At 39.5% G+C, this 12832-nt stretch overlaps 1 protein-coding gene across 1 annotated transcript in view; it reads left to right on the forward strand.

The window, feature by feature from the left end:
* Positions 1 to 12832, forward strand: part of PDE11A (phosphodiesterase 11A) — a 565819-nt gene that overhangs the window by 370403 nt on the left and 182584 nt on the right. The window contains exon 10 of the mRNA XM_006878796.1: positions 9253 to 9303. Within this exon, the coding sequence (XP_006878858.1) occupies positions 9253 to 9303 (51 nt within the window). The remainder of the gene's footprint in view (positions 1 to 9252; positions 9304 to 12832) is intronic.

Below are 12832 nucleotides of genomic sequence, written 5' to 3' on the forward strand. Positions count from 1 at the left end.
GCTTAAGGCTAGAAATATTAACAATATGATCATTTCCAATCCAGAGATACATGTTCCAATGCAGTTCCTATTTTCCATAAATGGTTTTGGTAAGAAGAATATTGTAAATGTGGATACAGTTCCACTATTTCTCCTCCATGCCGTGATATAATGTTATTAGCATGAGCTGTTATAAATCCATTGCCATCCTTACTCTAACTTAATTTTTTTACATTTAAGTGTATTATTAATTTCAGTAAAAATTTACAGAGGCTTTGGATTTCCTTTCATTCATTGTTGCACATTTCTCCCCTCCCAAGTCTACCCCCAGAATACTACCCTCTTGGAAAAGCAAAAGAAAAATTCTTTCATTGTTTTACAAAACCTCTCCCAGGTCCACTTCACCATGTAGCCATCTCTCTAGACTCCTGTCATTACAGAAATACCTAATCACATATCTCTTTTAAACAGTTTTCTCCCTCTTCTGTTTCAGTGCAGTATACATTATTGAACCCATCTTACTCAGTCTCGCACCAAGACCAAGTTCAGTCCTCTTTTACAACAGTGGCACCCTGCAATATTTGTCCTTTTATGACTGGGATATTTCACTCAGCATAATGTTTTCCAGAGTTAACCATTTTGAATAATATTGCATGAGTTCCTTGTTTTTCAATGCAGCATAGTATGCAGAGTTCCTTCTTAATAGACCTAGCAGCTATCATTAGTTAATCACTGCACACCCTCCCAAGTTTCTCTTTAAGTTTCCACAATCATTTTTAGTACAGTGCTCCATACAAGTTTTAGTCATCTGATAAAATCTACTTGCCAGAGTGGGAAATAGAAGCTCAAAACATCTATCATCATGACTTACACATATTGCTCAGTGCCTATCAAGTTGATTCTAACACATAGTGATGCTTCATCAATTTCAGAGACTGTAAACCACACAGAAGGAAACTGCACATTCTTCTCCCTTGGAACCAATGGTTGATTCAAACCACAAGAGATGCTCTGCCTTTGGATTAGCAGCTTCACTCCCTTGCACTAGGCCACCAAAGCTCCTTTACGCATATTAAATATACAGTAAATATTCGTGTGTGTGGACCTTTACACATATTAAGTACACAGCACATACAAATTCATGAGAGCTACAAGAGCAGTAGCATTAGTAATAATAAATAGTTAAGTAGTAATAGTAGTAGTTAAGAAGCAGTTGATCTTGGAAGTCATTCAGATAATTGGACTATTTTATTATCCAAGATTCAGCAGCTATCTTGCATTCTACTTTAAATTCAAAGCTTTTGAATCCACATTTTAGAGTTAAAAATTATGATTGGTGTTCTCTAAAGGTTGTTACAATCGATCACTCAGCAGAAACAGTTATCTAAAGCTCTTTCTTGAGTATTTCATTTCATTAAACAGCAGGCAGTTTCTTAAGCACTTGACAGAAAAAACTGGTGATTTCTCAGGCTGAATGCATTCGTTCAGTGGACATGTCTTTGAAAGCTGTCATCATCTTGTTAAGTCTAGGAGTGTGATTCTTCATGCAGTTAGATGACACTCTGTCCTATTATTCCAAGTAAATTGGTTTTTCATTCCTTGTGATTTGTCACTTCTCTTAGCTAGAGGCCTCCTGCTGATCTGCTGATATCAAAGTTCTGTTTTATTTCCTAGGAACCCCTCAATATAAATTATTTGAGAGTTTACCTCAAATCATCCTAACTTAAATCTGATCTCAATTTAGGTTCCAAGTGCCTCTTGGCCACCAGAGCCATAAACATATCAGTAAGCATTCATGCAACCTCTTCTGGCCAGACTGGGGTCTTCAGTGAGGTCTGTGTGCCTCTGCTCTGTTAAGTGGTTCTTTTACATTTGCACTCCTCACAGACAGTGTCTGCAATGATCCATTTCTCAATTCTGCCTGCCCAGCCTCACAATAAATTAACATTCAAAACAACTGTGTGTGAGAGCTCTGCCCTCAGCTCCTCCGGGACAATTCTAGGAATTGCTAGGCAAGCATTTGGTTCTGGTTTAAAAATGCATATGGCAGAGGGCAAAACTGGATATGGCAGACCTATTTCCTTGCGCTGCTCATTGTTTTCCTTTCAAACTGCAGTTAATTGTCTTTTTTTTTTTTTGCTGTGCAAAGTCAACATAAAAGCATGACTTCTCACCTCTGTTTCTCTGGGGTCTAATAATTGCTTCATCTTGCTTTTGTTGTTGTTTTGCAACCAGCAAGTTCAATCCAAAGGATAATTGAAGTTGATACAATTTGCAAATGTGATTTATTTTTAAAATTATAAAGATTTCTAAATTCAAAGATCACCTGCAAAATTCAATAGCTAGTTTTTACTTTAAATAATAATAATACTGACACATGAGAAAAATCTTCTTAAGACAGAATTTATCTACTGAAGTCTTATTGTTTGTTAAGAGATCTGTTTATTTGTTTATGCAGCTTTATAGAAATTTTATTTAGCCATCAACAGAATTAACTAGTATATGTATAATGGATAAATGCTTATGTTGAGTTGAGACCAACCCATAGCTGACCCTTGCAGTGAATTTTCAAAGACAACCCATGATTGAGTAAAATGAATCTTTGAGGCTCCATAAACCCACCTGGGAGTGTGGACTCTAGGTGCTTCAACATCAGATCAGTGTCTTCAACCATCAACAACTGTGAGACCAACATAAGAAAGGAAGCTAACTAGACTGGAGAGATATTGTGGCAATTCATTGCCTGACAAAATCAGATGGAGTCAAGGTCAGAGCCCTTGAAGGGGGAACCTAAACATCAGGAAAGAAAAAGAAGCAAAAAAAGCAGCATTCATCTTTGAGGGCCAAAGGTTCCTACACCAGAGGTATTTTGCTATTGACTGAGAAATTGTGTGGATTGATTGAGAGACTATATCTGGAGTAGTTGGCTACCTGGCCAACTGACTGGAGAGTTTAATATTTATTCCCATTTCCAAAAAAGATGACCCAACAGATTGTGGAAATTACCAAGCATTACTAATATCACATGCAAAAAAATATTTCTGAAGATATCAAAAAATGTACATTGATAAAAAATTTCCAGATATATTAACAGGGTTTATAGAAGAGTCAGTGGAACATGGAATATCATTGTTAAGCCAGATAAAACTTGACTGAAAGCAGAGAGTACCAGAAAGATATCTTTTGTATTTTATTGACTGTGACAAGGCATTTGATTGTTCCATTCATAACAAATTTTGGCCAACACTGAGAAGAATGGGAATCCCAGAACACTTGATTGTCCTCATATGAAAGCTATACTTGGACCAGGAAGCCATTGTCTGAACACAGCAAGAAAACACTGCATGGTTCAAAATCAAGAAAGCAAGGCATCAGGGATACATCCTGTCTCCATATCTCTTTCAGTCCATATGCAGAATAATCATTCAGGAGGCTGGATTGTATAAGGAGAAATTTGGCCTTAGGATTGTAGGAAGACTCATCAACAACCTGTGTTATGCAGATGACACAACCTTGTTCCAGAAACTGAGGAGGTCAGGAAGCATTTCTTGCAGAAGGTTAAGAACTGCAGCCTTCAATAAGGATTGCATCTCAACATCAAGAAAACAAAGATTCTCACCACTGGACCAATTGAGAGCATCATGATAAATGGAGAAATGAAAGAGACTGTTAATGATTATGTCTTGCTCAGGTCCACAATCAACACCTTGGAACCAACAGTAAAGAAACCAAAAGAAGAGTTGCATAGGGGAAAATCTGCTGTCAAAGACTTCTCCAAAGTGCTAAAGAACAATGATGTCAGTGTAGAGATTAAGGCTCTCCTGATCCATGTCATGGTCTTCTTAATTGTTAGCTGTGTATCTGAGATCTGGACAATGACTGAAGATGACGGAAGAATAATTGATACTTTTCAGTTATAGTGCTGTAGAAGAGTATTAAACTACTAGAAGAACAAATAGGTCTGTCTTGGAGAGAGTAAAACCAGCCTCCATGAGACAAGGATTTAAGCTCCATCTCACATACTTGAGGCATAGTGTCTGGAGGGACGTCCTTGGAGACGGACATCATGCTTGGAAGAGTAGAGGGTCAGCTCAGGAGAAGAAGACCCTGCATGAGATTGATTGACACAGTGACTGTGGCATTGGCATCAGATGTGTCAGAGACAATGAGGTTGGCTCAGGATATGGCAAGATTTAGAGCTGTCATTGATAAGGTCACTATGAGTTATAGTCAACTCAATAGCACACAACAATAATAATCTTGCTGTTGACTGAGAAGCTGTCTAGACTATTTGAAGAATTGTGTCTTGCTATTAACTTGACTTGAGCCTGCTTTTTACGGATCCTGGACTTGCACTGTGTGCTATCCTTTGCCTCCCCTCCTATTTCCATAATATAGCCCACAACTATGAATAAAAAGAGATTCTATAAAGTTTGTGTGGCCATCTGTGAAGAATTTCAGATCCAGTACCTAATAGAAGTAGGTGCAGCAGAGTGGGGGGACATGTCTGATCTTTGGGGATCAGTTTAGTACTATGGATTGCTGTTGGGGACAGCTCCCCCTTGTGGATTAGGTAGAGCTTGGCCTCAGTCTTTGTGTGCTGTCCTTGCTCCTTTTACTCCTGTCACAACTCAAACTCCTTGCCATTGAGTCTAGTCCAGGCAGGCTCATCATTGACCCTCCAGTGGATTTTCAGAGGCTGTAGATGATACAAAATGAGATTTCCCACCTTTCTCACTTGGAACTGCTGGTCCATTCAAACCTGCAGAGAGATGTGGCCTTTAGGTTAGCAGCGCAACTCCCTAAGGACTAGAGGGATTCAGTCCATCCAGAGCTGCTCTCCTCCAAGCCTCTCCTGCAGTTCCCATCCATCCGCACCTCTGATGGAGAAAGATGGCAGTCTCCTCCTGTGAAATTTATAGCCTCAGCCACCCAGCAGAGGGTAAATTATGAGTCAATTCCAAATTAAGCTTCGTTAAAAAAATCGTGAGGTAGTTAGATTTGACACCCTTTTCAACAATAAGAAGGTATATGTCATTGGAATAGTGTGATGGCTAAATTGATGGAATACATGAAGGGGGCAGATCCATGGCTGAGTCCTCATTGCTGTGGCCTGTTATGTGCAAAGAAAACATGAAAACACCCAAAGTAAATGGAAACAATGTGAAACACTGCTTTCTGGAGATGCATGGGTGGCACTAATAGTTTGCAAGCAGCTGCTAACGCAGAGCTTGGAAGTTCAACCACCCGGTGACTGGTGAATGGCTTCCACAGGATTATAGCTAAGAAAGGCCTTTGCAGAATAGTCTGTAACACATAGGGTCACAATGAGTTGAAGTGACAGAATAGCATGGGTCACATTCCTGAGTGCACCCCAGGAAGTCCTTCAGGACCAAACAGCAGCAACTTCAAGTTGTTGATATTTGTTGCTGTTGAGTCAAGGATGACTCACAGCAACCCAATGAACCACAGACCTGAATCCTGTCGTATTCTGTTCCATCCTCACCATCTCGGATACATTTGAACCCATTGCTGCAGTTACCATGTTAATCCATTTTGATAGGCATCTTCCTCTTTTTTTCCTCCATCCTTCTAAGCATGATATCCTTTTCAAAAGAATAGCCTCTTCTAGCAACATGCCCAAAGCATGAGAGATGAAGCTTCAGCATCCTTGCCTCCATGAAGCATTCCAGCTGCACCTTTTCCAAGATATACCTGTTCGGCTAGCCAGTCCCCTCATGAATTGGTGAGACTAGCTAGTTCCCTTGTAGATAGGCTAACCCATCCTATTCACATATTCCTCCCCATCCACAAGACAAAGGCAAAGTCAAAATTCTGGGGAAGCCATTTGAAAAGTAAATCCTTAACACCAAAATACTGTATTTTTGAACCTTGCTTTTATCAGAACAAAATTTTAATTGTGTCCCCTAATCTCTGAGCAGCATTAATAATTTGCAGGAAAAATTTAGATTTACACATCAAATACAATCAGTTGAAATAGCAGACGAATCCTTTTGACAAGCACCTAGAGTTTAGTGATGAGACAATCTACCCATCAGATTCTGCTGGCATTTTTCTTTCTCAAAGCACTTGTCTGGAATGTGTTCTCACTATTCTTTTAACATTTTAGCCCATGTTTTTGCTTCACATAATAAACTTAAAGATAAAGAGGGAGAAAGAGTAAAATGGACAAGAAAGGATGGGTTTGTCATGGGCTTGATTATGGTGCTTTTTTTTTTTTTACATTGGAAGATAAATTCTGTTAAGACCTGTATTATGATTGGGGAAGCTCTGGTGGCTTAGGGGTAAGGAGTTGCACTGCAAACTCAAAGGAACTCAGTCTATTCAAATCCAATAGCTGCTGTGTGGGAGAAGGATGGGTAATCTCTAGAGTAATTTATAATCTCTGAAAACCACTAGAGAAGTCCAACCTGATGGCAATGAGTTTGGAAATTTTACATTGTGTTCAGAAAATAAAATGTTTCAACAATTTATTGCTTAAATATATTTTACTATATAGATATCTAGTAATTTTAGTTGTGTTTTACTACTGATTTGTTAGGTCTTACAATATACAATGATTTTTCTTCCAGTTAAAAAGGATGAGAACTAGGTTCCTAGCTGGTGTTTTTATTCAGAACCTTTGGTTTTCAGGAAGTTTTGTTGTTATTATTGTTGCTGTTGTTACTATTGTGTGCTGTCAAGTTGGAAATAACTCTGAACTGACCCTCCAGTGGGTTTTCAGAGGCAATAAACGCACAGGAGGAGATTGCTCATTTTTATCCCCTGGAGTAGCCGGTGGATTTGAACCACATTCCTTTGGGTTGGCAATGAATAGAAGATGCTTACATAGTAGTAGTTATACCACTTTGCAAATGAAGCTCATAATATTACCATAAATACTTTGTTCAAATTCATACACCTGGGAAAATGATGGAGCCCTAGAAGCTGGATTCTAAAGCTCGTGCCCTCAGCACACTGAGACACTGCCTTCATTGTGGCCCTGTTCATACCACACAGTGTGTACTTCCCATCAGAGTTAGTTCTAGATCACTCTGTTGTTAGACCGGAATGTTACAACATTAATATAGTACCTGAAAGTACTGTCACTAACTGTATTTGGGAAATGCTGAGTTTAACAAAATAAAATGTCTGATTTTCTTTCTCAGAGCCAAGTGTGTGCTGTGACTCTCTAGGTCAGTTAGTGAACAGAGATTTAGCATTTTCCAGACAAACTGTTTTAAATCTGTCTAGATTGAAAATCTCTTTTTAGCATATAACATACATGCATTGGGTGTGTGCGTGTGTGTGTGTGTGTGTGTGTGTGTGTGTGTGTGTGTGTGTAAGAGCATACAAATACTGGCTTTGATGAACAGTTGTTTCTTTCTCCCATGAAGCAAGAAGTTTGGGGCAGGATAGTAATCCAAGCTCATTTCTCTTTTCCTTTCTACTTTATTGATGATGGCAAACTGGCCACACATAGCTGTTCTCAGATTTTACTGCAAAGAGTATTGAATGTACCATGGACTGCCAAGAAAACAAACAGATTGATCCTGGAGAGGGTTAAACCAAGCTACTCCTTGGAGGCAAGGATTCTGGGGCTTCGTCTGACATACTTTGGACATGTTGCAAGGAGGGACAGGTCCTTGGAGAGGGACATCATGCTTGGGAGGGTGGAGAGACGGCGCAGGAGGGGAAGGCCCTCTATGAGATGGATTGATTAAGTGACTGGGGTAATCGGGATGGGTGTGTCGGAGGTTGGCACGGGATAGAGCAGGGTTTAGGGCTGTTGTACACAGGGTCGCTATGAGTCGCAAACGACACCACGGCACATAACAACAACAATTAAGTCATTCAACTGTATTGGAGGAAGAAATAAAAGGAAAAGGAAAGGGAAGAGGTGGTCCTAACTTTTCCACTTTTATTTGATTGGTCAAAACAGTACCACGTGACCAGGCAAACCAGCCCTTGTAGCTGAGTTGGATTGGGGGCTTTGAAGATTCTCTAAGGCAGAGTTGTGATGTGGTGCTAAACCACAAAAACTGAAGTCTTGCCCCCACAACATGTCATCTGTGGCTTATCTGTGGCTCTGCTCAATGTGTCTTCCTTATTCTGGGACAGAAGCGGAGGCAGCAGTACCTCTGTGACCAGCCTTTTTTCATGATGGCAGGAGAAGGGAGGTAGCAGCACCATATAGACTATCATAAACTGCTCAAAAGCAGCATGAATCATTTCTCCCACATTCATAACATCCTTTGGGAATGGTGATCTTGAGCTACCTTATGTCTCTGTGAGCACATAACTATATATAGAAAATGCCTGGCATAAAATAATCTCCTGCCCTTGAGTCAAGAGTTGAATATATCCCCGGCCCCACTGCCATCACATTCATGGCAGCCTTGTGTCGCGTCCTAAACCTTCAACTCATAAGGAGAAGAGAGTGCTTCATCTTTTTTCTTAATCAGAGAAACTGGTGCATTCGAACTGCCAACCTGTCAGTCAGTGGCCCAGCATAAAATTTACAACTTACAGTGCTCTCAGGGCTCCTTGGAATAATTTTGTCATAAGTGGGTGTGGTAGTCATTAGAGTTATATGAGATTCCATTTTAATTGCACAGAAAACAATCTACAAAGATATGAACATGCACCCACTAAGCACAATTGATAACAGTGCATCTAAATTCCAAAATCAATCTCCATAATAGTCTATGGGTTTCCTATTGCCAAAGGGGCCCTGTAGAGTAGTGAGAGAAGATCTTCACCCTGAAACCTAGTGTCCCTTTCCAGCAGGAAGTAGCTAAGAGAATACACCGTCCCCTTTTCCTTATGAATCAGGGTGGAGTCTCTCTCAAGGAGTAGGGATAGGGAATAGCAAAGGACACACTGACAAAGGAGATTAATCAGAACTGGCTTTGACAAGCACTGTGGCAATTGGACAATTAAAACAGACTTTCAAGAGGGGGAAAAAAGAAGAACGAACTGGGGAGGAAGGTAGAGAAAATAGTGCAACAATGAATGAAAACCCAAAATCTCTGTAAATGTTCATTAAAATTAATAAAATTTAATAATAAAAAAGGAAAACAATCTAGTAATAAAACATTTCCTTTTTACATTAAAATCCACTATTATATCAAGAAGATACACATGAATAAAGCTTACTATTAAACCAAGAAGATTTCAGAAAATGTTTAAAAAACTAAAATGTAAATAATCTTAAGCATTTTAAATTTTAACCTTTTAAAAAAAATTAACATTTTCCTCCCTTTTCTTCAGGTGCTGTCCTACCATGCAACATGTTCAAAAGCAGAAGTGGACAAGTTTAAGGTAAACAATAAAATGTTTGTCCTCTTGGGACATAACATTAAATCTTACATGTCCTTCTGACCCTTTATCACTTGCCTCTAATTAGTCCTTCTGATTGAGGGTTTGGAGAATAAAATGAGAGGAAAAGATGTTTTATTTCAACTTTCTAGATGGGAAACTTCTTCGGAACTGAGTAGCCTCTTTTTGAGCTTTTAAATTATTCAGTATTCATTTTCCTTTTGTGTTAAGCAAGCAGGATATCAGAAAACAATGTGAGTAATAAGCTGAGAATCAGGGCTTCTAGCTTTAACAGTGATTTTAACTTGTTCACCTTGAAAAATTCATTGTCGTCAAGTTGAAACTGACTCGTAACTGAATCTTCATTGGGTTTCTGTAACTTTAATAAATCACATGAGAGGAGATCATCTATCTTTCCTCTGCAGAGCTACTGGAGGTTGGAGCTGCCAGATTGGTATAGTCTTTAGATTAGCAGCACAACTCCATATCGAGTAAGCTGTTAGAGATCAAGACCTATTTCTTCATCTGTAAAACAAATAAATGTTATGTGTCTTCAAGTTAAATACAACTCATTACAACCCTGTGAAGAACAGATCTGAATTCTGTCCTATCCTGTGCCATCCTCACAGTCTCCATCACCACCATGCCCATTGCTGAAGTCAATGTGTCATTTCACCTGGTGGAGGATCTTCCTCTCCTTCACTGACCCTCCGTTTTCCCAAGCATGATGACCCTTTCTCTTGAATAGCCTCTCCTAGCAACAAGCCCAAAGTATATAAGGAAAATATCATCTCTGCCTTCACAGAGCACTCTGGGTGCATCTTCCCCAAGACCATCATTGTTTGTTGTTTTGACAGTCCATGGGATAGTCTTCAATCTTTTCCAACACCACAGTTTAAAGGAATAAATTCTTTCTCTGTCATCCTTATTCACTGCCCAGCTCTGAGATGCATAAGAAGTGACTGAAAAGACCATGGACTGAATTAGGTAGCAGCTAGGATTTTGAAACTCTACCTCACATAATTTGAGCATGTAGCCAGGACGGGCTGGTCATTAGAAGGACATCATGCATGGAAGAGTGGAGGGACAGTGTAGAGAGAGAAAGACTACAGATGAGATGGATTGATACAGTAACCGGGGCAATGCACGTGGGTGTATTGAGACTGGCTCAGGATAGAGCAGGCTTCAGAGCTCTTGTACGTAGGGTAGCTATGAGTTGCAGGCAACTCAATAGCACATAACAACAACAGTCCTCAATCTGACGTTATTGTTCCTCAAAATTTGGCAAGGTCCCAGACTACAGACTTCCCCAGTGCAATATATCTCCTGATCTCATAACTGCTAGGACCAAGTGTATTGATTGTGGATCCAAGTAAGATGAAGTAATTGACAATTTCAATCTTTTGAAAAAAGATTGAAGATCTATCTATCATGATGTTGCCTATGGTCCAATGGTGAGGATTTTGGGGATTTTTATATTGAGATGCAATTCCTATTGAAGGCTGCAGTCTTTGATCTTCTGCAGCAAGAACTTCAAGTCCTCCTCACTTTCAGCAAGCAAGGTTATGTATCATCTGCTTAATGAAGGTTATTGACGAGTCTTCCTCCATTTTTTATTCAAAAGTCCAGGTTCTTAAATAATTTTCTTATGAATTTATGAACTTAGGGTGAGAAGAGCTAACCATTACTAAATACTTATTATGTATCAAGCATAGTACAAGACATTTAGCCTGCAATAATCTTTAATCCTCCTGATCCTATGAAATATATGCTTGCCTGTAGATGAGTGAATTAAGACACAGAGGTGTTGAGTTTCTTGAAGAAGGTAAAATGACTTTAAAGCCAGGCAACCTGGCCTCAGAAAGGAAATTTGCATCCACCAGGATTACGGTACTCAGGGTGAGTCACGAGTCAGTGAGCGATAGTCCTTTTCATCATTATCACCACTATGCCGTTAGAACAAAGCCTATGGGTATCAAGCCAGTTCTGATTTATTGTTGGTGATTCACCAACAGATTTCTAAAGCTATACATTATTTTAGGAGGAGACCACCTATCTCTCTCTCGTGGAGGAGCTGATAGATTTGAGCTGCTGACCTTTGAGTTAGTAAATCAACACTTTAGTCAGTACACCAGCAGGGCTCCGTATTCCTTTAAAGGCAGTCCTGAATATGCTCCACTACCTGTACTCTTAATGGGAAGTTTTCAGCACATATTTTTTTTTAAAGTAATATACAGAAATATGTATTTTATTCCTCCATTTTTAAAGTTTTGGTAAATAGCATTTCATCTTTTTTTTAATAGAATTAGGGAATTGCCAGCTAACTTACCACATCCATGAGAAAGGGAGTATTTCTTTCTTTTTTTTTATGACTACAGTGAGAGCTGGAAATGGACAGGATAGCCTTGTTTACTAGGGTCACAGGTTTTTTGCCTTTGACGGAATGCTACCATTAAGCTTTTCTACCACTCATTTCAGTAGAAAGCATGTATTTGAGCTTTCCTTCTCTGACAAGTTTCTGCCTTACACAGGCCCTGGTTTTTGCAGGTTGTGCCTTAAAGTGTAATATTACTTGGTGATAGGTAGACTTCTAAGAGTCCCTTTTGCATCCGTAAATATTTGATCTTCCTACGAAAAATGAGGAGAGACTTGTGGACTTGATAATTGAACCAGGCCATTAGAATAGAAGGATCTCTGGGGGCATAGTCTCTAGAGAGTTGTGCTGCTGCTCTGAAGAACATACCTCTCTGACAGTTCAAATCCACCAGCTGCTCCACAGGAGAGAGATGGACAATCTCCTCCCGTGTGACTTACAACCTTGAAAACCCAATATGAGTTGGTATATAGACTTGGTGACATTATGAGAGGGTATCAGAATTGAGTTACTCTAAAGAAAGCTAGCAAAGGAACACACACACACACACACACACACACTCTGAGAATAGTGCTTAGAACTCCTTGACAGCACAGGTAACAGTCAATCTTAACAGTCAATCTAAAATGGGAGATGATGAACTGGTTGGGATCTATAACAATCTGTTTCTTTGTTCTCCAGAGAAACCAAGTAATTGTGGGGGTAAGGAAGTCCAAAATCCATAATGTCGGTTGAAACTCAGGCAGAATGTCTAGGTCACAGTCCTGAGGCAGACTCATCAGTGTGACTAGTTGCTTTCTTTCTGGAAAAAAAAACCTCAGTTTTTGCTCTTATGAGCCTCACTCTTATTACTCTGGCTAATTTCCTTTTCTTAGAGGCAACTGGTTGTAAATGGGAATCACAATGACAAAATACATTCATAGCAACAAGCACACTAGCATTTGGCCAAATAACTGGGCCCCATATCTTAGCCAAATTGCTACATAAAATTATCTATCCCCGACTCCACCTAGGGAAATGGTTTATTATTGGCTTAAAGAGATATTTGGGGGAAATGCCTGTAGTGATTATCCAGGTCAGAAACAGATTGTTTTCAGGCAAGAGGTGAGAGGTAGCATCAGAAGAAGGAGACAGACCAACCCACCACATGGCAGTCAG

This window comes from Elephantulus edwardii, unplaced genomic scaffold, assembly GCF_000299155.1.
Source record: "Elephantulus edwardii isolate Elephantulus edwardi_28Jun2011 unplaced genomic scaffold, EleEdw1.0 scaffold00001, whole genome shotgun sequence".
In the NCBI taxonomy this organism is placed as follows: Eukaryota; Metazoa; Chordata; class Mammalia; order Macroscelidea; family Macroscelididae; genus Elephantulus; species Elephantulus edwardii.